Raw genomic sequence first — 23,049 nt, forward strand, 5'->3', positions numbered from 1 at the left:
TTGAAATTAATATCTTCCCAGTTTAATGCCTGCCAGCAGTTTTCCTAAATCCATGGTAACTACCCCAAAAAGAGTGCCATTGCTCAGTTTCTTATCAAGTATCTCATTTCCCTGTATCACACTTATTTTGATAAACGGTTGTAGCGGAAGGGTCGTTAAGTGTACATGATTTATCAATGTCTCTCACAGGCTGCTGATTCGCTGACTCTGCTGCCTGTCCACTGATGCTGGGGATTAATGGAATATGGAAACTATTTTCCTCATTTCCTTCTAAGATGTAGCTGATGGACACATTTGAATGGTGCTGTCTTCACAGAAACCAACTCCTTGACTGTCTCTAGCTATTCGATGTAACCTTGGTTTATGGAGCAGCTTGCATTCTCCCAACACTCAGGCCACATTACTATGTGGGTGTGACTTAAAGACATGCTCTGCAACTTTGGCGAAGACTAAGTATTTTTTTAAACCTCTCGTTTAGGTCTGAATGTGACAATGTGTAGTTCATACATGCATAACCTATGAGCAGAACTACTGTTTTACCTACATTAGCTACACAATCCCAATTTGTTTGAAAGCGACTGTTTTTCTGGAAACTGCTGTGCCCTTTTCCCTACATTTTCCCCTTAGCGATTCGAGTTCTAGCCAATGAGCTTCAGCCCCTCGCCATTTGAGTGTCAGCTAGCAAGATTCCCTCACAGCAAAGCAAGAGAGTGCAATGTCCGCCATTTTCGCGACCACTTTTGGCTCGTGAGCGCTACTTTCAGAACTACTGGATAACAGTTATACAAAAGAGCCGGAGAATGTCTTTCAATCGAGTTTATAGTAGTAATAACACATGTAGTGTTTTTCATTACTGTGTTATCACATAGATCTACGTAGGCAAAGATAATACATTTTAAAAATACAATAAAAATATACATTTAGAATCAAGGCAGCAAATAGCAGTAGTAGGCTAGGTGCTAAAACGACTTTCCAGGTTAGGACTATAAGAAAGACAGTCTGTAGAAATGTGTTTTTAAGGCCCATTTTAAGGCCCAGTGATTGCACTGTTCAGATAAGGCTGCATGAGGGCATGCATTTTAAGGTGGTTGATGGTTGAGAGGTTGATGGTTGAGAACAGGTTTCTGAGGTTAGCATCGTTGTTGTCAATCATGGTGGTGTAGAAGGCTGATCGTACTGCTTTTAGGGCAGCAGAATAGCTTGCTTTGGTGGTCTTTGTAGGCCAGTAGATGGGTCGTGAAGCCGTCCTTCCTCCCAACGTTTCTCAAGCTTAAGGTCATGAGTCTTCGTTCTGCGCAGTTCATCAGTGAACCAGGGTGAAGAGTGTAGGAAAGTTACGGGAGCAATGATGTTCAGGGTATTACTCAGAGTGCTGTTGGACAGGTTGACCATGTCGTTGAGGGTCGCAAACTTGCGTCAGACTCAAAAGAGGGCTGGATGTGTTAAGTTTCCTTAAATTGCAGAATTGAATGGCCCCCATTGGGCAGTGGAGCAGAGTGGGAGCATTCAGACCGTGTCACAGACTTGTGGTCAGATATACCAAGTTCGAGGACATCGCAGGGACATCTCTAGTGATAATGTATTGTGTGTTGACGGTTGTGGGTGGGGAACATTTACATGTTGCACATGATTTAGACTGCAAGTTGAGGAAGTCAGCCACCATAGAGCACTTGTGTGAGTCAACATGGATTTTAAAGTCACCCAAAATGATAGTGTTGGAGAGGGTGGAGCATACAGAGGTTAATAGTTCACAGAACTCAGGAATTTAAAAAACACGGTGCTTGTCTAGAGGGGATTGGGGGCTGTAAACAAGGATAACAAGTGAGAGGATTTGGTTGTTTACATTTAAAAGCAAGGCACTCAGACTGAAAATCAGCAACAGTCTGTGGGTTTTAAATAAAGCACTCTTTATAATACAGTACGGTCTCCACCACGGCCGTGGCTGTGTGCCTTTTCAATGTATTTATATCCAGCCGGCGCTGAAGCATTTACATTGTGAAAGTCCCCCTCTTTGTGCCATTTTTCAGTGATGCAGATCATGTCAAAATCATTGTCCGAGATCGTTACACAAAAGAGGCGACTTGTTAAGGATTGAAGATTGTAGAGTGCACGACGTCTGAAAACATTGGTGGAAACACTTTCATTGCATTTTGGTTGGTCCTCTGCCCTCTGTATGGACTGTATTGGCTTGGGAGTGGGTGATGTAGTTTGCCTGAGGGTCAGCCTGCAGAAATGGCCCTTTATCACCTAACTCCGGTACTCTCATTGTGAGTGCATTACAATAGACTTTACTTTGTTAATTAGTCTCCTACCGCCTCGTCGTCCTCACCATGTTGTCCGTAGGAGCCCGTATTGAAAGAGGCTATTCTTCTGAGGATTTCTTCTGTATAGTAAATGAAGGTTGCTGCCATTTCAGAATCTTTTCATCCAGCCTTCGGTCGAGGAGATGAGGATCTAGAAAGATCTAGTTAGGCTGGTATTTGAATCCAAACAATTTGCAGGTTCTAGCCAAATATGTTAACTAATTTAACGTTGATGATAAAAAAATATACTTGACTATACTTGATAAGCTATCAAAAAATCGAAATGCTTCTCTTTAATTACTTGTTACTTATCTCTTATTCTTATCCATATTTTTTTGAAACTGCATTGTTGGTTAGGCGCTCGTAAGTAAGCATGTCACTAAGGTCTACTGTTTTATTCGGCGCATGTGACTAACATTTTGATTTGATTTGTTAAAAACAATGCGCTTCAACACTTAACAAATAATGATGGTTCATTTTGCAGGATTAATATGCCAAGGCTACCTCTAGGTGCCATGGCAACCATGGAACTCCAGTGCCATTCTGTCTCTGCTTCATACGATTTAATCCAATCCTGCTGGACAGGAATGTTTTCGATATGAATTTGAAGGTCTTCAGGTTATTTTATGGTTCAACACCAATTGAACAGACACTTATTGGTAAGATTCTCAGACCAGAGCAGTATTATGAAAACGATCTCAACTGTTCCACTGCAATTATTTTAATTGTATTTATACTCTACCCCGAAGATAGCCGGAGTGCATGCCCTGAATTGATTTTTTTTTATCAGATTAAATCATAATTGTGGATGCATCCAGGTCTGACAACCTACCTCAGTCAACATGAGGGACTACAGATTTGTCATCTTAATGCTGGGGACCATTGTAAGGAGTCTGCTTGTACTGTACATCCTTTTTTGATTGGTTTGAAATACTGTAACTTATTGAAAGCTTTAGCATATCCTGCTGTATAGGTCTGACATGACGAGTGGAACATTGTAACTTAACGTTTTTAGTTCTCTGATTTAACATACAAATATGACCAAATGATGAAACATGAGCAACAACATGACAATAATGACTCATTGTACAATGTCCCTCTCTCTTTCCTTCTCTTTGTTTCTTTCTCTCCCTCTCTCTCCCCTCTAGAGATGCCCAGTCAGACGGAGACGGCCCCGCTGAGCACAGTGAGCCCATATTGGCTGTCAACAACAATCGAGGCAGTGGTACCGGTGGGAGCCGCGATGGAGAGCGACCAGGGTGAGAATTGGCTGGGGCAGGCCTTTGAGGATGGTGTGTGTGAGAACACTAGTTAGGCATATGTGGCTTTCAGAGAAGGGGGATGTGCAAGTAGTTTTAATTTCTTTCTTCAATGGAGATATGAAAGTCTCCTGTCTAGCAGGCATTCTCTGAACTGTGTTTACACGCTAGTTCTGTGTGTTGACATTGGACTCTCCCCTTTTGCTCACAACAATACCTTTATTTTCAACAAAATGCAATGCCAACGCTAGTCTCATACACACACACACTTACATCCATGTGGCCTTTATCAACATGTGCCATGTGGCTGTGTTTTGCAGGAGCAGCAGGGCCCCCTTGAGGTCTGAAAGGGACATGAGACTTATGAACGCCATCGGTCTCCAGCCCCGTCACCCTACCCCCGTTGTGACCTCACAAGGCACACAGACACCCGTCCTACGTCTTCAGAATGCCGAAACACAGACTGACCAAGAGCCACAGGTTCCCAGCACCTCCCGGGCCTCCCAAGCAACAAACAGTACATCTACCTATATCTATACCCATCTCGCTCTCCCCCCAATCCCTCCAGTATTTACCCTCTCTACTAGATCTACAATGCCTTTGGAAAGTATTCAGACCCTTTGACTTCATACACATTTTGTTACTTTACAGACTTACTCTAAAATGGATGAAATAAATAAAAATCCGTAGCAATCTACACACATTATTACCCCATAATGAAGAAGTCAAAACAGGCTTTTCAAATGTTTTGCTAATTTATACAAATAGAAAAAACAGAAATACTTTATTTACGTAAGTATTCAGACTCTTTGCTATGAGATGTGAAATTGAGCTCAGGTGCACCCTTTTTCCATTGATCATCCTTGAGATGTTTCTACAACTTGGAGTCCACCTGTGGTAAATTCAATTGATTGGACATGATTTAGAAATGTCCACACCTGTCTATATCAGCTCCCATGGTTGGCAGTGCATGTCAGAGCAAAAAACAAACCATGAGGTTGAAGGAGTTGTCTGTAGAGCTCCGAGACAGGATTGTATATAGGCATAGATCTGGGGAAGGGTACCAAAAAAATGTATGCAGCATTGAAGGTCCCCTAAAACACAGTGGCCTCCGTCATTCTTAAATGGAAGAAGTTCGGAACCACCAATACTCTTCCCAAGAGCTGGTCACCTGGCCAAACTGAGCAATTGGGGGAGTAGGGCCTTGGTCAGGGAGGTGACCAAGAACCCGATAGTCACTCAGACAGAGCTCTAGAGTTCTTCTGTGGAGATGGGAGAACCTTCCAGAATGACAACCATCTCTGCAGCACTCCACCAATCAGGCCTTTATGGTAGTGGCCAGACAGAAGCCACTCAGTAAAAGGCACATGACAGCCCGCTTGGAGTTTGCCAAAAGGCACCTAAAAACTCTCAGACCATGAGAAATAACATTCTCTGGTCTAATGAAACCAAGATTGAACTCTTTGGCCTGAATGCCAAGCATCACGTCTGGAGGAATCCTGGCACCATCTCTACTGTGAAGTATGGTGGTGGCAAGCGTCATGCTGTGGGGATGTGTTTCAGCGGCAGGGACTGAGAGACTAGTCAGATTTGAGGCAAAGATGAACGGAGCAAAGTACAGAGAGATCCTTGATGAAAACTTGCTCCAGAGTGCACAGGACCTCAGACTCTGGTGAAGGTTCAACTTCCTACAGGTCTATGACCCTAAGTGCACAGCCAAGACAATGCAGGAGTGGCTTCGTGACAAGTCTCTGAATGTCCTTGAGTGGCCCAGCCAGAGCCCAAACTTGATCCCCATCAGACATCTCTGGAAATAGCTGTGCAGCGACGCTCCCCATCCAACCTGACAGAGCTTGAGAGGATCTGCACTGAAGAATGGGAGAAACTCCCCAAATACAGGTGTGCCATGCTTGTAGCGTCATAACCAAGAAGTCTCGAGGCTGTAATCGCTGCCAACTGTGCTTTAACAAAGTACTGAATAATGTGTCTGAATACTTATGTAAATGTGATATTTCAGTTTTTTATTTTAAATTAATTAGCAAAAAAATCTAAAAACCTCTTATTGCTTTGTCATTATGGGGTATTGTGGGTGGATTGAGGAAAATGTTTAGAATAAGGCTGTAACCTAATAAAATGTGGAAAAAGTCAAGGGGTCTGAATACTTTCCGAATGCAGCGTACATCGTTTTCATAATACTGAGCTGTTCAACTATGTTAAGTCTTAACGGGTAAGTCTGGTTAAATCACCAAATTAATCCCAGAACTATTTAATATTCTAAACACAATATGCAGAGAGCCCAAGGCTCCCCTCAGGCATATTGTAAGGACTTTCACAAATGGGTAATTGTCAAATTTTCAGGATGATACTTTCATTAATTGAGCGAGTGAACCGTAGAAATCGGGTTCCATTTTACTGCACAACACAACAGTACTTCTACAATGGTAGTTTTTTTTTCATTCATGGGGAATTTGACCCTTGTTGCTGTCAGGAAATACAACCTGGCAAATTAGTAGCGTCATAATTTAACTTTTTATGGAATCCTTTTCATTTGGCATTTAAGACGAATTGCAATCAGTGAACAACCTCCTTGACCTCATTCCATACAGCTAGTTAGAGGTACATTTAGTTTGAGTTACATTTCACAATTTTTCAACTTCATATTCATAATCTCCAGCACCACCCCAACATCAACACACTGTATGTGAAAGTGGCGTTTCTATATTTTGGGGTCAAAAAAGATAGAGGAAGATGGTGTTTCCAATGACATCATCAACCAATTAGTAGGCAATGCCTTCTCATAATTGGTTAAATTCACATGATGCACATCAATGATGTCATTGGAAATACGTATACTTCCTCTCTTTACTACAAAACAGAAACGCGGCATTTTCACACATGTGGTGGTGGAGATGATCAATGTGAAGTAAAGAGAAAAAAAGAGGTGAAATTGCCCTTTTAAGACACAAACCTCTTAATTGCCCTTGGTTCCTAAGTCAGGTGAAGTGGATCATTACTTGTCTGTTGTCCCAGTGGTAATATAGCAATAACAATTACCCCCCATCTCTGCATTAACTGTCTTAGTAACAGATCACAGAAATAGATTTTGTGATATTGGGTCTCGTCCAAACCCGTCTCTTGGGGCACTGAAATATAATTTTCATTACTGTATCTTCATGTGGCACATCTGGGAACGTGAGTGCTATCAGAGAAAATAAGACCTGCATAGTACACTTTTGTGTCTCTGGGCTTTATAAGGTTCTATCTAAAGGGGTTTAGACTCGATTTCATAGAAGTCAATATCCACAAACAGAGCACCAGAGTCCATTTTGGCTCAGCTGGAATGTTGTACACAATACATTATGTTGCGAGAGCATTAGCACAACTCCATTATACTAATTACAAATGAATGATTGAAACAATAAACACCTGGCGAGAAATCGAAAATGGGCTCTCATGCCCAGCCTTTGCAATCAAGGCCCTTTCACCTTTCATCCAATCGGATCCAGCACTTACCATTTATCTGTTTCTACTCCCCTATTTCTGTTGTTAATGTACCAATGACTGGTATAATGATTATATAGCATAGCAAGGGGATAGAGAGACACTGTGCTTGATGTAGGAGTGTACTAACTGTACCTCACTTGACCTCACTGACCGTGTGTGTGTGTGTTCATTCTGCCATGGTCCTTGTCATACAGGTTGAGCTATGAGAGGATTCTCTGACAGGTGTCCAGGAGTTAGATGGTAATAAAGGTTGATTGCTTTGACTCCAACCTGCTGCCCTTCAAAAGTTGACTGCTCAGACTCCACATTTCTCCAATGAAAATGTGCCTATTTCTTGAAGACTTGACTCTTTTTTTACCTTTATTTAACCTTTTGTTTAACTAGGCATGTCAGTTAACAATTCTTATTTACAATGACGGCCAAACCTTGACGACGGTGGGCCAATTGTGTGCCGCCCTATTGGACTCCCAATCACGGCCGGATGTGATACAGCCTGGATTCGAACCAGGGACTGACCTCTTGCACTGAGTTGCAGTGCCTTAGACCGCTGCGCCACTCGGAAGCCCAAATATATAAGAAACACTGAAGAAGGTGAAACACTAAGAGATCTACTTCCTTACTCAAACCTGAAGTTAGGTTTCATAATATCTAATATTATCTGATATATAAATTCAGCAAAAAAATAAACGTCCGCTCACTGTCAACTGTTTTATTTTCAGCAAATGTAACATGTGTGAATATTTGAATGAACATAAGATTCAACAACTAAGACATAAACTGAAATAAGTTCCACAGACATGTGACTAACAGAAATTGAATAATGTGTCCCTAAACAAAGGGGGGGATCAAAATAAAAAGTAACAGTCAGTATCTGGTGTGGCCACCAGCTGCATTAAGTACAGCAGTGCATCTCCTCATGGACCGCACCAGATTTGCCAGTTCTTGCTGTGAGATGTTACCCCACTCTTCCACCAAGGCACCTGCAAGTTCCTATACATTGCTGGGGGGAATGGCCCTAGCCCTCACCCTCCGATCCAACAGGTCCCAGATGTGCTCAATGGGATTGAGATCCGGGCTATTCGCTGGCCATGGCAGAACACTGACATTCCTGTCTTGCAGGAAACCACGCACAGAACGAGCAGTATGGCTGGTGGCATTTTCATGTCAGGATGAGCCTGCAGGAAGGGTACCACATGAGGGAGGAGGATGTCTTCCCTGTAACGCACAGAGATTGCCTGCAATGACAACAAGCTCAGTCCGATGATTGCTGTGACACACTGCCCCAGACCATGACTGACCCTCCGCCTCCAAATCGATCCCGCTCCAGAGTACAGGCCTGGGTGTAACACTCATTCCATCAATGATAAATTCGAATCCGACGATCACCCCTGGTGAGACAGAACCGCGACTCGTCAGTGAAGAGTACTTTTTGCCAGTCTTGTCTGGTCCAGCGACGTTTGGTTTTTGTGCCCATAGGCGATGTTGTTGACGGTGATGTCTGGTGAGGACCTGCCTTACAACAGACCTACAAGCCCTCAGTCCAGCCTCTCTCAGCCTCTCACAGACAGTCTGAGCACTGATGGAGGGACTGTTCGTTCCTGGTGTAACTCGGTCAGTTGTTGTTGCCATCCTGTACCTGTCCCGCAGGTGTGATGTTCGGCTGTACTGATCCTGTGCAGGTGTTGTTACACGTGGTCTGCCACTACGAGGACAATCAGCTGTCCGTCCTGTCTCCCTGTAGCGCTGTCTTTGGCGTCTCACAGTACGGACATCTGCAGTCCTCATGCCTCCTTGCAGCATGCTTAAGGCACGTTCATGCAGATGATCAGGGACCCTGGGCATCTTTCTTTTGGTGTTTTTCAGAGTCAGTAGAAAGGCCTCTTTAGTGTCCTAAGTTTTCATAACTGTGACCTTAATTGCCTACCGTCTGTAAGCTGTTAGTGTCTTAACAACCGTTCCACAGGTGCATGTTCATTAATTGTTTATGGTTCATTGAACAAGCATATGAAACAGTTGTTAAACCCTTTACAATGAAGATCTGTGAAGTTATTTGGATTTTTCTGAATTATCTTTGAAAGATAGGGTCCTGAAAAAGGGACGTTTCTTTTTTTGCTGAGTGTATTATCCAAGCAGTTTTCAGAATGGTAGATGGACGTTGTGTATTTGCCCATTTTCCCCTAAAATGGAGGTACAAAACACCACTATCAGGATGCTTAATATTACTCATCACATAGAAAAGGCTTTTAATGATTAAAACCTGAATTTATTCATCATAATAATATTGCTGTGTGTGAAAAATAACTAGGTCAAAATCATTACATCATAAATAGTCCTCAACAAATGGACAACCCTGCAATTGCGTTTGCGCTGTTTTACAATGAGCCTGGTGCAAAGGGAAGTTATATTTACGTATCATTCGGATCTGAATCATCCATCCTCATACTGTGGGCTGGCTGGTTTGACTAATCGGCATCTCCATGGCTGTGATGCCTTAAGTGACTCTTCAGCCGCCCTCTCCAGCGCATGGCTGATGGAGTGTTGCCGTTGGGAGAGAGAGAGCAGGCATTGGGAACGCGCCTCCGCACATTGCATTGAATTCGTAACGGCACACTCCTCAGGCCCAACTCTTGTTAAGCAAGTTGTAATTCAAGCATTGCTCGACGTGTTCATTTGAAATGGATTAGCAGCACTGTTGTGAGAAGATGATCGCATGTTATGATTATAGAGTCACTACACACCTACAGTATTTATGCCTTGGCAGTCGAGCCTTTGTTCTTCAAATAACACCTGGCTCAAAGAACACTCGGCATAACTCTTGCCTAGTGTTTTACTTTCACTTTTGTGTAAGGCCTAATGTGTAATTTTAGTTAAGTAATTCTGATTTAGCGTATTCCCGAAAGCCCGCTGTATTGAAGGATCCCCAAAAAAGAATCCAACCAGCAACCTCTTACACCCACCCACCTGGCAAAGTGACTTTAGCCAATCTTCTGTTTGAGTTGAGTCCCCTCCAGCCAGCCAGACACCCTGCGTTTTGTGTAGAGGAGAGTGTTAAATACAAGGTGACACTTCCCACATGCTTTCATTAAGGCAGCGACACACCTCGGAGAGCCCTAATGTCCCGCTGGGGTCATGTAAATCAGCCACCCTCAATCTGGCAGGACAGTGATAAAGCTAAAGCACCTGAGTTGCATTATTAAGCCAAGTTATAATTGATCCCACGGAGAGAGAGAGAGAGAGAGGAGAGAGCCAGAGACACTATAGGAAATGCTCAGCGCTTGTCCTCCTGATGTACCTATAGAGGCCGTGTCGTTACGGAGGCGACTTTCCCTCAACACCTTCGGTATTTATGGGCCACGCTTGGGAGATGACACAGGGCAGAGCAATAAAGGAGATGCTCTCTTACTCCACGTAAAGATGATTTAAATGGAGCCTCCTGCTGTTCGATGGGGATATGGACTAGATATTTGACTAATCAACAGTAGCCTGTCCTGGACGCCCAGGACTTTAGCATTTACTATCAGGGTCCTCAAGAAACCCCTCCAGTTTAATGAATGGAAACTTTGTTTATTGAAAAGCTTGTAATAATTACACAGGTTATACATGTGAGGGATTTTACATTTTTATGGTTTGAATGAGAATCATCTTAGATCTGAAACTTCCCCGTTCAGTTTTTGTAATGTACATTGTTTATTTCTTTGTGGTTAACCAACCAAGGCTTGTCTGTCATCTACTTATTAAGAGGAAGTGTCATTAAGATATATGGGTGGAATCCATCACTGAAGACATCACTTCTAAGGCAAAAATCTTAAATGGATTTGTGTCTGTCAAGCTACTGTGGGAAAACCTCCACTCTCAAAAGGTTCTGCAGTTCAGTGTACAGGTGGACAGGTGACTGACACAGAGAGTGCTACTCTCACAGCCTCTGGCCTTGTGGTGTCAAACAGTCAGATAGAATGCCACCCACTGACAGGTCTTATATCCAATTCCCTGATGCCATACGAGTTTCAGTATAATCCCCTAGCCTTGTCAGTCTCTGGTTTGATTGGATCTAGAGGTGAAAATAGTCATGCCAATATTCACCTTTTGATGTCACAATCAGATATCCATTATTTTGGTGGTGTGAGAATACATTTTACTAGTCCAATTCTACATATGATGGACGTTGTAGCGCTTTATTTTACACACTCCTCGCCCACTCTCCTCACCGGGAGACGGGCAGCCACCCAATGCAGGCTTTCATCTCTCCACCTTGCAGATGGAGCAACAAAATACTGCACTAATCCGATTCCTCTCCCCCTCACTGAGACTAAACATTTCTTTAGGAAGCATGTTTGAGGGATATGGTTCAACATAGAATGGGTTTCTCCTAAATTCTATTTACTCAGAGTAAATCTATATTTCTACAAATATATCATTATACAGAGTACTACACTCAGTACCGATCTCCAGTATCTCTTTGAGGTATGTTTTTTTTTGGTACAGATCACCTTGAAGAATTCCCTTAATTCACAATGAGCTTGTTTTTGGAGGATTTTAATGAGTTTGAATGTTTACCTGGGTCAACAGTTGTAATCTGACTGGATGTAGTTTTTCTCTTACATAATGAACATAAGATTCTGTTGGTGTCACCAAGTCACGCATGTTTTCTGAAGTACACTGCTCCAAAAAATAAACGTAACACTAAAATAACACATCCTAGATCTGAATGAATGAAATATTCTTAAATGCTTTTTTCTTTACATAGTTGAATGTGCTGACAACAAAATCACACAAAAATGATCAATGGAAATCAAATTTATCAACCCATGGAGGTCTGGATTTGGAGTCACACTCAAAATTAAAGTGGAAAACCACACTACAGGCTGATCCAACTTTGATGTAATGTCCTTAAAACAAGTCAAAATGAGGCTCAGTAGTGTGTGTGGCCTCCACGTGCCTGTATGACCTCCCTACAACGCCTGGGCATGCTCCTGATGAGGTGGCGGATGGTCTCCTGAGAGATCTCCTCCCAGACCTGGACTAAAGCATCCGCCAACTCCTGGACAGTCTGTGGTGCAATGTGGCGTTGGTGGATGGAGCGAGACATGATGTCCCAGATGTGCTCAATTGGATTCAGGTCTGGGGAACGGGCGGGCCAGTCCATAGCATCAATGCCTTCCTCTTGCATGAACTGCTGACACACTCCAGCCACATGAGGTCTAGCATGGTCTTGCATTAGGAGGAACCCAGGGCCAACCACACCAGCATATGGTCTCACAAGGGGTCTGAGGATCTCATCTCGGTAACTAATGGCAGTCAGGCTACCTCTGGCGAGCACATGGAGGGCTGTGCAGCCCCCCCCAAAGAAATGCCACCCCACACCATGACTGACCCACCGCCAAACCGGTCATGCTGGAGGATGTTGCCGGCAGCAGAACGTTCTCCACGGCGTCTCCAGACTGTCACGTCTGTCACGTGCTCAGTGTGAACCTGCTTTCATCTATGAAGAGCACAGGGCGCCAGTGGCGAATTTGTCACTCTTGGTGTTCTCTGGCAAATGCCAAACGTCCTGCATGGTGTTGGGTTGTAAGCACAACCCCCACCTGTGGACGTCGGGCCCTCATACCACGCTCATAGTCTGTTTCTGACTGTTTGAGCAGACACATGCACATTTGTGGCCTGCTGAAGGTCATTTTGCAGGGCTGTGTTGCCCTCCTGCGGCCTCCTCCACATCTCCTGATGTAGTGGCCTGTACCCTGGTAGCGCCTCCATGCTCTGAACACTACGTTGACAGACACAGCAAACCTTCTTGCCACAGCTCGCATTTATGTGCCATCCTGGATGAGCTGCACTTCCTGAGCCACTTGTGTGGGTTGTAGACTCCGTCTCATCCTACCACTAGAGTGAAAGCACCGCCAGCATTTAAAAGGGACCAAAACATCAGCCAGGAAGCATAGGAACTGAGAAGTGGTCTGTGGTCACCACCTGCAGAACCACTCCTTTATTGGGGGTGTCTTGCTAATTGCCTATAATTTCCACCTGTTGTCTATTCCATTTGCACAACAGCATGTGAAATTTATTGTCAATCAGTGTTGCTTCCTAAGTGGACAGTTTGGTTTCACAGAAGTGTGATTGACTTGGAGTTACATTGTGTTGTTTAAGTGTTCCCTTTATTTTTTTGAGCAGTGTATATAAAATTGAAGTAGATGCGAACAAGGTCTCAACACATGCTGTGTTTTATTTTCTTCCTCTCCAAGTCGGTGGACACATAAGGGACCTTCATCCAGGCAGCAGCACAGAAATGGTGCCTGAGACACCCCCGCACACACTGCAGGAGGATGGCGAGTCAGCCGAGGCCTTCACAGAGGCCAGCACCACCTTGGCTAACCCAGGTAACCTCATCCGGTCGTCCTCCTCCACACCTGATTCTCAGTGTAAATAGACTCAATTTGACTGGCATTTTTGTAGGATCATTTATATGCCACAAAATAGTGTTAAAAGTCAAGACAACCTTTGCCTGAGAGCAAAATAGCTGACAAATAGGAGACATAATGTAGCTCCAGGTGAGCCAAAGAAAACCCGCATCATGAGGTCTTCTCGGTTCTATATTTATGATCACAACACCATTCCACCACCACCATCATTAGCAAGACCATTCAGTCCACGGGAGTGGTTGACTGTGATAAATGAGTTTGGTCCTCGTCTGAGGAGATGATCAGTACTCACTGTCTCCTTATCTCTGGGTTGGAGGAAATGGGGGGGGGCCTCCTTCCTCATATTCCCCCCTTCATTAAGTGCCTCTCCCTTGTAGGGGCAGCAGAGCATTATTATGGCTGGGATTATTACAGCCTAGTTGTCGACGTGCGCACACACGTGTACGACAATTTGTGTTCTATAACCACAAGTTATCGTAATTTGTGTATTGAATACAGTAGCCATATACTGTGGAGTGGATATGACTGTTGCCAGCAAACGTGGTGTGAAAAATAAAGGTGGTGATTATGATATTGGACATAGTAAGCAGTAGCTCTTTTTGAATGTTTTTCCAATGTACAGTTGTAGCCTCATCCATAAGAATAATATAACTGCCAGGGCCACTGTCCTGCTGGCACACCCAGTGGTATTCTGCTGATTAACGGTATAATACCGTTGTTCATAAACTTTTATGGTTGCTTGGAGCCCAATTCAAATGAAGAACAACATACATACAGCCTGTTTTTACTCCTCCAAATTGACACATTTCGTTCTCCAACTACTTAAGTGCCTGACAAACAGATGCAGTTACCTCCTGTTTTCAGTAGAAGGGACAGCCATAAGTACAATAATGTTTTTTTTTTTTTTAAGCACTATGTTCATATCCCGAATGCCTGAAGTTTTAGATGCTTAAGTTGCCATGTTTCCACCTTACAGTACTGCCATTGTTTTTTCCCTCCTCTGTCTGTGTGCTTCTGACTGTGGCTTTGTTTTTAACACAAATGACATTGTGAATTTCTTTGCGGAGTCCCAGGAGAGTTGGTGACTGACGGATAACACACAGCACTCTGATCTGTCAGTCTGGCTTCTCCATGTGCATCGCTAGAGGACCGCCTCCTGACTCTCTCATTTTCATTCTCCGCATCACATTAAGTGCGATTGCAAAACATTTAGGCTCTTGACGTTCCCTCAGCAACCTTCATATACATTTTATTTTGCCTGTAGAGGAATATAAAAAATGTACGTATGGGTATAAACAGCCAATCATGTTGTGGCAAAGCCAAATAACTAGGTGTACTTGACAGGTAGATGTAACACTGAGTTGCCCCATGTTCATACTTCACTGATGTTACAGTACACAGCTGTCTAGTTTCAAAGGTATATTTGGCTGCACTTCCTCCGAGATGTTGCTTAATATATTTTTTTAAGCTCGTAAAATAATATTTGATTTCCTTTCAGTAGGTGATTGGGATAAGTTGAACTCTACACCAACAGCAACTGCCTGGGTAATATGATTACAGTATGTGGTATTATAGCAGGAGCTGGATGCTAGAGCAGACTGGTAATGCTGTTTTAGGACTGGCTTAATCCAGGCTAGTTGGACACTTAAGACATTTAGCCAGCCTTGTAAGTAACTATATTCTTCCCTTGTCAGGTAATGTGGGCTTCATTAGGGCTAGCGCTAGGGCTAACGCAGATATCACCGTGCCGTGCCAAATCGCAGAGAAGAGGCCCACTTCGATCACGTCATGCTTGCCACTTCCAGCTTCCCTCAAATAGTTTATACAGTCTGGTTACATTTATGGAGGGAGTTTCTCAACCGCCAAGCAGAGGACATGCATCTGTGTAGAAGTGGAAATTGTTTTTGTTTTTCATGTGTGTATTGTAGTTTCGGTGCAAACAACATGTTGAGTAAGTAGAACATTGCAAAGTAAATCCAACATTGAGGAAGTGAATGGAACCAAGTGACCAACTACAACCTATTGAAACTGTTCCTACTGTATGTTTTACAAAGCTCTCCTTGTCTTTTCCTCCTCTTCCCAGGGGAATCTCAAGAGCAGGGCAGTGGGGAGGATGCCGTTTCTCGGCTTCGAAGGCTGATTGCCGAGGGTGGTATGACGGCCGTGGTCCAGAGGGAGCAGAGCACCACCATGGCCTCCATGGGTAGCTTCGGTAACAACATCATCGTTAGCCACCGCATCCACCGCGGCTCCCAGACTGGGACAGAGGCTCAGGATGGGGGCAGAGACACTCAGGGCAGGGGTCAGGGTCTTGATGGAGGTGGTTGGACGTCCTTCTCTCCGTCCCACCGCGGCACTCTGTCGTTCACAGAGCCCACCTCTCGTATTCTGACCCACCACAGCATGCAGCTGGGCGAGAGCTCAGGATTCCTGTTAGAGCCCTCTGGGGCCCATAGTCGAACAGTAGCACCTCTCCCCTCCCAGTACATCACAGTCTCTTCTCATCTCAGCCCTCAGGGGCCAATTGGGGTGGAGGAGGGGGCCGATGGGACCCCTATGGACACAGACGATGCGTTTGAGGGTGTGGGACTTGTCGATGATCTAGATCTACACTTGCCCTCAGCTTCCTCCTCCTCTTCTTCAACCCTGTCCCCTGTTGTCTCCCCTCTTGACAACAACTTCAGCGCCAGTTACCATGGAGACCCCTACAGTCGATAGATTGTCATGTGCTTTCCATACGCATCTGATCTCTACCTAGAAGAGTCTCCTCCGTCTAGCCTTATTATATTGACTACTGGTTTTTCTGGAGGCTTTCGAATCCCGACATTGAAATTTGGCACTTAAAACTTCATCCCACTCCTCCATTGCCTGTTCAGTTTTCTATCCAATAGTAGGCTGGATGAGACCTACCTTCAACCTAGGATTAGGCTCAGTCTCTTTCTTGGATGTGGTGTTCCTTTGCGTTCCCTGACCACTTTCATACTTTTTTGTCATTGCCTCATTGAGAGCAAGAATCCAAAGCTACAGTTTGACCATTCCATTGGAGAGAGGTGGACCTGAATGACTCTTTTACAATCAGGGTTCAGATCGGTGGTTGTCGAAAGCCACCTGGGACCAAATTCCATGATCAAATTGCAACGTTCTTGAAAACGTGTTAGGACTCTGCCCCTTGCTCACTATTAGCAAGATGCTGGTATCGTAGAAGCACATTTTATTAACCAATCACATTGGTACAATTTGATTGTGAAACTGGATGATTCTGTCTATAAGTTACATTTATTGTGTGTGTGAGAGAGGATGTTCTATGTCACCCGTGGTAGTTACAAAACGTTTCATTCTAGTCGTCATGGTGGATTAGTGGTTTGCAAAGATGTAGTTGACCCAAGATAACTATGAATCTATTGTACTACATGGGAGAGCAGCATTACATTACAGAGTAGAATTTAGGGAGCCCACATCCACAACATGCTATTCCAAATACGAGCGATGTTCGTTATTATCGCCGTGCGCTGTTCATGACAAAATAATTCCAGACTTATCATTTTTTTGCTTATTTATGATATCATAATCACCTTCTCATTTAGACTTATTTTGAAGACATTGATACTGCCTGACTGATGAACTGCCCGTTTTTGATTTGGAAAGTTCTATTAGGGTACGCTCAATGCCGTCAGGAGAACCTAATCGTTTTTTATTTATTTTTTATTACCCCTTTTTCTCCCCAATTTCGTGGTATCCAATTGTTTTTAGTAGCTACTGTCTTGTCTCATCGCTACAACTACCGTACAGGCTCGGGTGAGTTGAAGGTTGAAAGTCATCCGTCCTCAGAGACACAACCCAACCAAGCCGCACTGCTTCTTAGCACAGCGCGCATCCAACCCGGAAGCCAGCCCCACCAATGTGTCGGAGGAAACACCGTGCACCTGGCAACCTTGGTTAGTGCGCACTGCGCCCGGCCAGCCACAGGAGTCGCTGGTGTGCGATGAGACAAGGACATCCCTACCGGCCAAGCCCTCCCTAACCCGGACGACGCTAGGCCAATTGTACGTCGCCCCATGGACCTCCCGATCGCGGCCGGTTACGACAGAGCCTGGGCGCAAACCCAGAGTCTCTGATGGCACAGCTGGCACTGCAGTGCAGCACCTTTAACCACTGCGCCACCCGGGAGGCCCCCTAATCGTTTTTTTATTTAAAACATTTTTTTCTCACATTTTCAAACAGTACATTTATATTTTCCAGCGGGGCTATACATTTAGGTGAGTTTTTTCTCTCTCGCTTGAGTAGCCTCGTTTCACTGCCAAAAATACAATTAAACCATCTAGTGTTGAGCGAAATGACAACACAATGTCAAATGCAGGTAGCCTAGTCAAATACTTAACATCCAATCACATTAAACGTTACTCTCTCGCGGGAAACCTTCACTCTCTTGCGCATAGATTTAGAAACGAAACATGACCATTTGAAAAATAAGCCACGGGAGTTTTTCGAGCGAGAATCAAGACGACGTTCAAGTGGTAAGACATGTATAAAAGCAACAGGTACATTAATAGGAAGGGTCTAGAAGTGTCTTATATTGTGAGCTACCAAGTGGCTAGGACAGGCAAGCCCCATACTATTGTGGAGGACTTAATTCTTCCTGCTGCCGCGGATATGGGTGGGACAATGCTGGGGGAAAAGGCCCAAAACAAACTATACTGACAATGACTTCGTCAAACATTCACTGTTTCACAACGCATCAGTGACATGGCATTGTTTTGAAGCAATTACTTCTTCGGAATACAAGCCAGTGAATTATATGCATTACAGCTGGATGAGTCAACAGAAGTGGCGGGCCTGGCACAGCTCCTGTTATATGTCCGTTACGTTTATGGGGGGTCAATTAAGGAAGACATCCTCTTGTGCAAACCACTGGAAACCAGGACAACATGGCTTTAGTGGTCAAGATGTGTTGGTATCTGTACTCATGTAGCAAAAGCCATGACAGGTAGACATAGTGGAGTGGTAACGCGCGTGCAAGCAGTTGCTCCCGACGCCACTTGGGTACACTGCAGCATCCACCGGTAGTCTCTTGCTGCCAAGGGAATGCCTGACTGTTTTGAAAGACGTTTTGGACACCACAGTGAAAATGGTTAACTTTGTTAAAGCAAGGCCCCTGAACTCTCGTGTATTTTCTGCATTATGCAATGATATGGGCAGCGACCATGTCAAAATACAGAGGTGAGCGGGTTATCAAGGGGCAAAGTACTGACAAGCTTACATTTTTCTTTACTGACCATAATTTTCACTTGTCTGAACGTTTGCATGATGACGGGTTTCTCACACGACTGGCCTATCGGAGTGATGTTTTTTATCACCTGAATGATCTGAATCTAGGATTACAGGGACTCTCTGCAACTATATTCAATGTGCAGGACAAAATGGAGGCTATGATTAAAAAGTTGGAGCTTTTTTCTCTCTGCATTAACAAGGACAATACACAAGTATTTCCATCATTGTATGATTTTTTGTGTGCAAATGAACTCAAGCTTACAGACAAGGTCAAATGTGATATAGCGAAGCACCTAAGTGAGCTGGGTGCGCAATTACGCAGGTACTTTCCCGAAATGGACGATACAAACAACTGGATTCGTTATCCCTTTCATGCCCTGCATTCAGTCCACTATCTGATATCTGAACAAGAGAGCCTCATCGAAATTGCAACAAGTGGTTCTGTGAAAATATAAATTTAATCAGAAGTCACTGCCAGATTTCTGGATAGGGCTGTGCTCAGAGTTTCTTGCCTTGGCAAATCGTGCTGTTAAGACACTGGTGCCCTTTGCAACCACGTACCTATGTGAGAGTGGATTTTCGGCCCTCACTAGCATGAAAACTAAATACAGGCACAGGCTGTGTGTGGAAAATGATTTAAGATTGAGACTCTCCAATACAATCCAACATTGCAGAGTTATGGGCATCCTTTCAAGCACACCCTTCTCATTAACCTGTGGTGAGTTCTTTACACTTTTTGATGAACAAATAAGGTTTTATATGTAAGATGGCTAAATAAAGAGCAACATTTTTGATTATTATTTGTGCCCTAAGAGCTTTTTGTCACTTCCCACGAGCCGCGTTGTGACACAAACTCACGCTCATTCTTATGTTTAATAAATGTATTGTGTAGTGTGTGTGGCAGGCAGGCATACAATGATGGTAAAACACAACATTTGAGAGTGCGCTGACCCTGGTGCTAGAGGGGCTACGCAGCTGGAGGTTGAATGTTTGAAGGGGTACGGGACTATAAAAAAGTTTGGGAACCACTGGTCTAGCGTGTCACAATATCTCAACCATATCGTTGATGGCAAATATTGCCGATATTCAAGATTTATCGTATATTAAGCCAAACCGAGTAGCATTACAAGATGTTGCTACCAGGGAGTTGCCAGATAATACCATTACCCTTTCCTCCCCAGTGTAATGCCTGTATCAGGTGTTCAGTATGCAGTTGGATGTGTGTGCAACAATGGTTCATCTGTTCCATAAAGGAAAACTAACATTCATCATGATTACTTGTATTTCAAAGCTTGATTTAATAATAACAGGGTTTAGTACACATGTGCTACCGGCATTTAGATCATCAGCCCTAGATCCGCAGCCTCATAACTTCCCAAACTTGTCTTGAAAACACCCACATGCTGTGCCAAGTATTTGAAGTGAAGCATTTTGGCAATGGTGTAACTCTTCTATGCTGTCAAACTGTCACCCCATGACTTGTGGCGGTTGTCTTTTATACAGTAGGATTCCTTCTCTAGATCCACTGTGGTATGTTGAGCCCAGTCATCTAAGGCTAACTGGAATTTGAAAAAAGGAGATACTACATAATGTGTTGTACATCCAGAAGGCTCTCTTTAAAATGGCCAGTTTGACTCCCACTAGCTGCCCCGGGTGCCTTGAGGGTTGTTGTTGTTGTGACAGAGAGGCAGTCGGAGGTGCACAGGGGTGATGATGCGTATAGCATTCCGAGTCACCACAGGGGCAAAGCTCTCTAGGTTGAATGGACTTTGTCCTTCAAACAGCTTTGTCAGGTCTTAGTCCTTTTTAAAATTGGTTTGCCAATCAGCAGTAATCTGCATTTTAAAAAATGTACATTTTATTTATTGTTTTTCCTAGCAAGGTGGTGGGTTTTGACAGTGAAATAAACTGTGTTGAATTAATGAATTTGGAACAGCTTACTGCAGCTCCATGGTGATTGGGTTACTTTTTTGATCTTTTGATGTGAAAAGTAATTGCATTACGAACAGGTTTTTGTCTCTCAGCCACTGTTGGTCCAGCCAACTGGCAGTGCTTATCGCTCTCTCAAAAGTATATTGTGATTGTGTCTGTTGAGTTTATTCATGTTTTAAAGATAATGGTTCTCGAGGAAGATATGCCAATTTAAGCCATAGTGTAAGGTTGATCATATTTTTTCATATAAACTCACCAGTTGCAATAGTCATGTGATCCTTGCCGCAGCAACTGTCCGTCACTGTTGTTCAGATCACTTCTAGGAGATCAATGCACCATTTGTCGGTTCATATGCTGATCTTACTACAAACATTTTCAGAATTTTTCATTGTCAAAAAAGATAAATATATTTTGTTGTTCATTGTTTATCCTATTGTGAAATTGTTATATCTTCCCAGTGTTTTCCTATACTGTATTGACTGACCATTCACTTCTACAATGCCAATCTTCATTTTAATTTGTCCTCAATTAAGGGGTCCCATTATGGCTTGTAATGACTCCTGTAAGGTTACGGTAAATACTAGATTACCCCTCATAGCGTCAGAGTCTGAGTGAAATTAGATTTGGACAAATATATGCTTGTTGTTTGAGCCTGAATGTGTTTAATGTTAGCGTTTGATCTATGAGACACAATATCCTTCTGAATTTCTACAACAAATAATCAGTTTACAACCACTTCTAACTGTCGACCCTGGAAAGAGCAGAAGGCCCGAGGCTTATTTACGGCACTTGGACTTGGGATATCGGAGTGGTCTGGGTAGGAGTAGAAGGGGTGGAATGGGATACAGTGTTTGCAACAGACAAACCAAGAGACCCATCAGGCATCAGAATGGTTCAGACTAACCCAGATCTGTCAGACTCTCTGCTCCTGAAAAGATCCCCCTCCCCTTTGGAAACTGGAGCAGACAGCTGACACAGTTTTTTCTTTTGTTTCCCCTTTGATTTCTTTTTGAGCACTCTCATTTCATGTTTTTGTTGTTTTTGGTTTTTGAACTTGTGGAATTGACTGTTTTCTGTTGTATTTGAAGAGGATATGATTGACTGCATTCTAGTGTCCTGTTGGTCAGGAGGATAATGGAAAGGATGGGTTTTTAAACAGAAGGCAGGAGCTTAGTGGCTTCGTGGTGACTGTTGGGTGAGATGAAGAGAAATTGAGCAGTAGAGCTGAATGCTGATCCCTGTGGGTTCCAGTCCTGCTGGGTTTTAATGTGGGAGAAAAACAGTGAGCGAAACGGCAGCATTGGATTTGGCCACCTTGATCCTCATACAGCATTGTGTTAGATAAGCTCATCGGTTTCAGCTTTCACCTTCTATCTGTGCTTTTTATTACTCTGTTCACCAACATACAACAATCAGCAGCTTGTGTATCAATTCAATCAAGACCACAGTTAAATAGTGTAACTACAGTTTATACAGTAGAAATCTCCACATATAGTTCTCTAGATTTTCTACCGATCACTTTCCACAGCCAAGGACGTTTTGAGACTTCCAGGGTTTTTATTTTCTGTGCAATTTAAGGGCAATATGTAATCACATGACATACTCAACAGATTTAGTTATACTGCTTTACACTGACCACACAACAATAATCAAACTGCACAACTGTTCACAGATCATCTCAAAATCATTGTAAAGACATTACACTGCAATATGTTCGTACAGGTGATAATCACATGTTTGTGCTTCAGAATAAAAATGTCTGTGACCTTGTGGATATGATTGAAATTTGGATCAAATCTGTTTATTTTATTTTTTATATATATTTGTAAGTCAGAAATGTGTTTTATAAAATTAGTTTCCTAAACGATTACTTTATGGAAAATCCTAAAGGTCACGAGTGTATTTGTTCTGTTGTCACTGACTCACCATAGTGTCTTTTTCTCACATGTATCAGTGTGTGATCTGCTGAGTGTACGTGAACTCAACAAGGAAGTGTCTTCAGTGGACCTGCTTTTGTTGTTGTAGGAGATTGTGATTTGAAGGGTTTTCGATCTACTTTAAAGGGTAAAATGCAGTAGTCGATGTGCAACTAAGTGCTGTGAGAACACCAAAGATCCTAGAAAATATATGTTGACCATAAACAAATAAAAATACAAATGTAAAACCTGAAACAATACATTTTTCTTTCTTTTTTTATTCTCTCAAGGGTGAAAGATGATATCATACATTTTTCTTCCACTGTGCTGGTAAGAAGTGGTTATTTTACATGGTGAGCTGTTATGACTGGTTTGAAACCTTGTCAGTCTCTCCCTCTTGCTATTTTACAGTATGAGAAGAATTTGTCTTATAAATAATGCATTAATTGATTGC

The 23,049-nt window shown here is 43.2% G+C and overlaps 1 protein-coding gene across 4 annotated transcripts in view; it reads left to right on the forward strand.

Annotated features, from left to right (window-relative positions):
* LOC118393678 (activating molecule in BECN1-regulated autophagy protein 1A-like) overlaps window positions 1-23,049 on the forward strand; it is a 134,690-nt gene that overhangs the window by 76,060 nt on the left and 35,581 nt on the right. For 3 of the 4 annotated variants that reach the window (XM_035786638.2, XM_035786636.2, XM_035786637.2), the window contains exons 16-19: window positions 3,452-3,562; window positions 3,883-4,079; window positions 13,303-13,437; window positions 15,563-19,547. In XM_035786638.2, the coding sequence (XP_035642531.1) occupies window positions 3,452-3,562; window positions 3,883-4,079; window positions 13,303-13,437; window positions 15,563-16,197 (1,078 nt within the window). In that variant the 3' untranslated portion in view covers window positions 16,198-19,547. Of the gene's footprint in view, window positions 1-3,451; window positions 3,563-3,882; window positions 4,080-13,302; window positions 13,438-15,562; window positions 19,548-23,049 lie in introns of those variants that run through there. The other variant, XM_052461997.1, reaches the window with a different exon arrangement.

Source organism: Oncorhynchus keta, chromosome 14 (assembly GCF_023373465.1).
Source record: "Oncorhynchus keta strain PuntledgeMale-10-30-2019 chromosome 14, Oket_V2, whole genome shotgun sequence".
Taxonomy (NCBI): domain Eukaryota; kingdom Metazoa; phylum Chordata; class Actinopteri; order Salmoniformes; family Salmonidae; genus Oncorhynchus; species Oncorhynchus keta.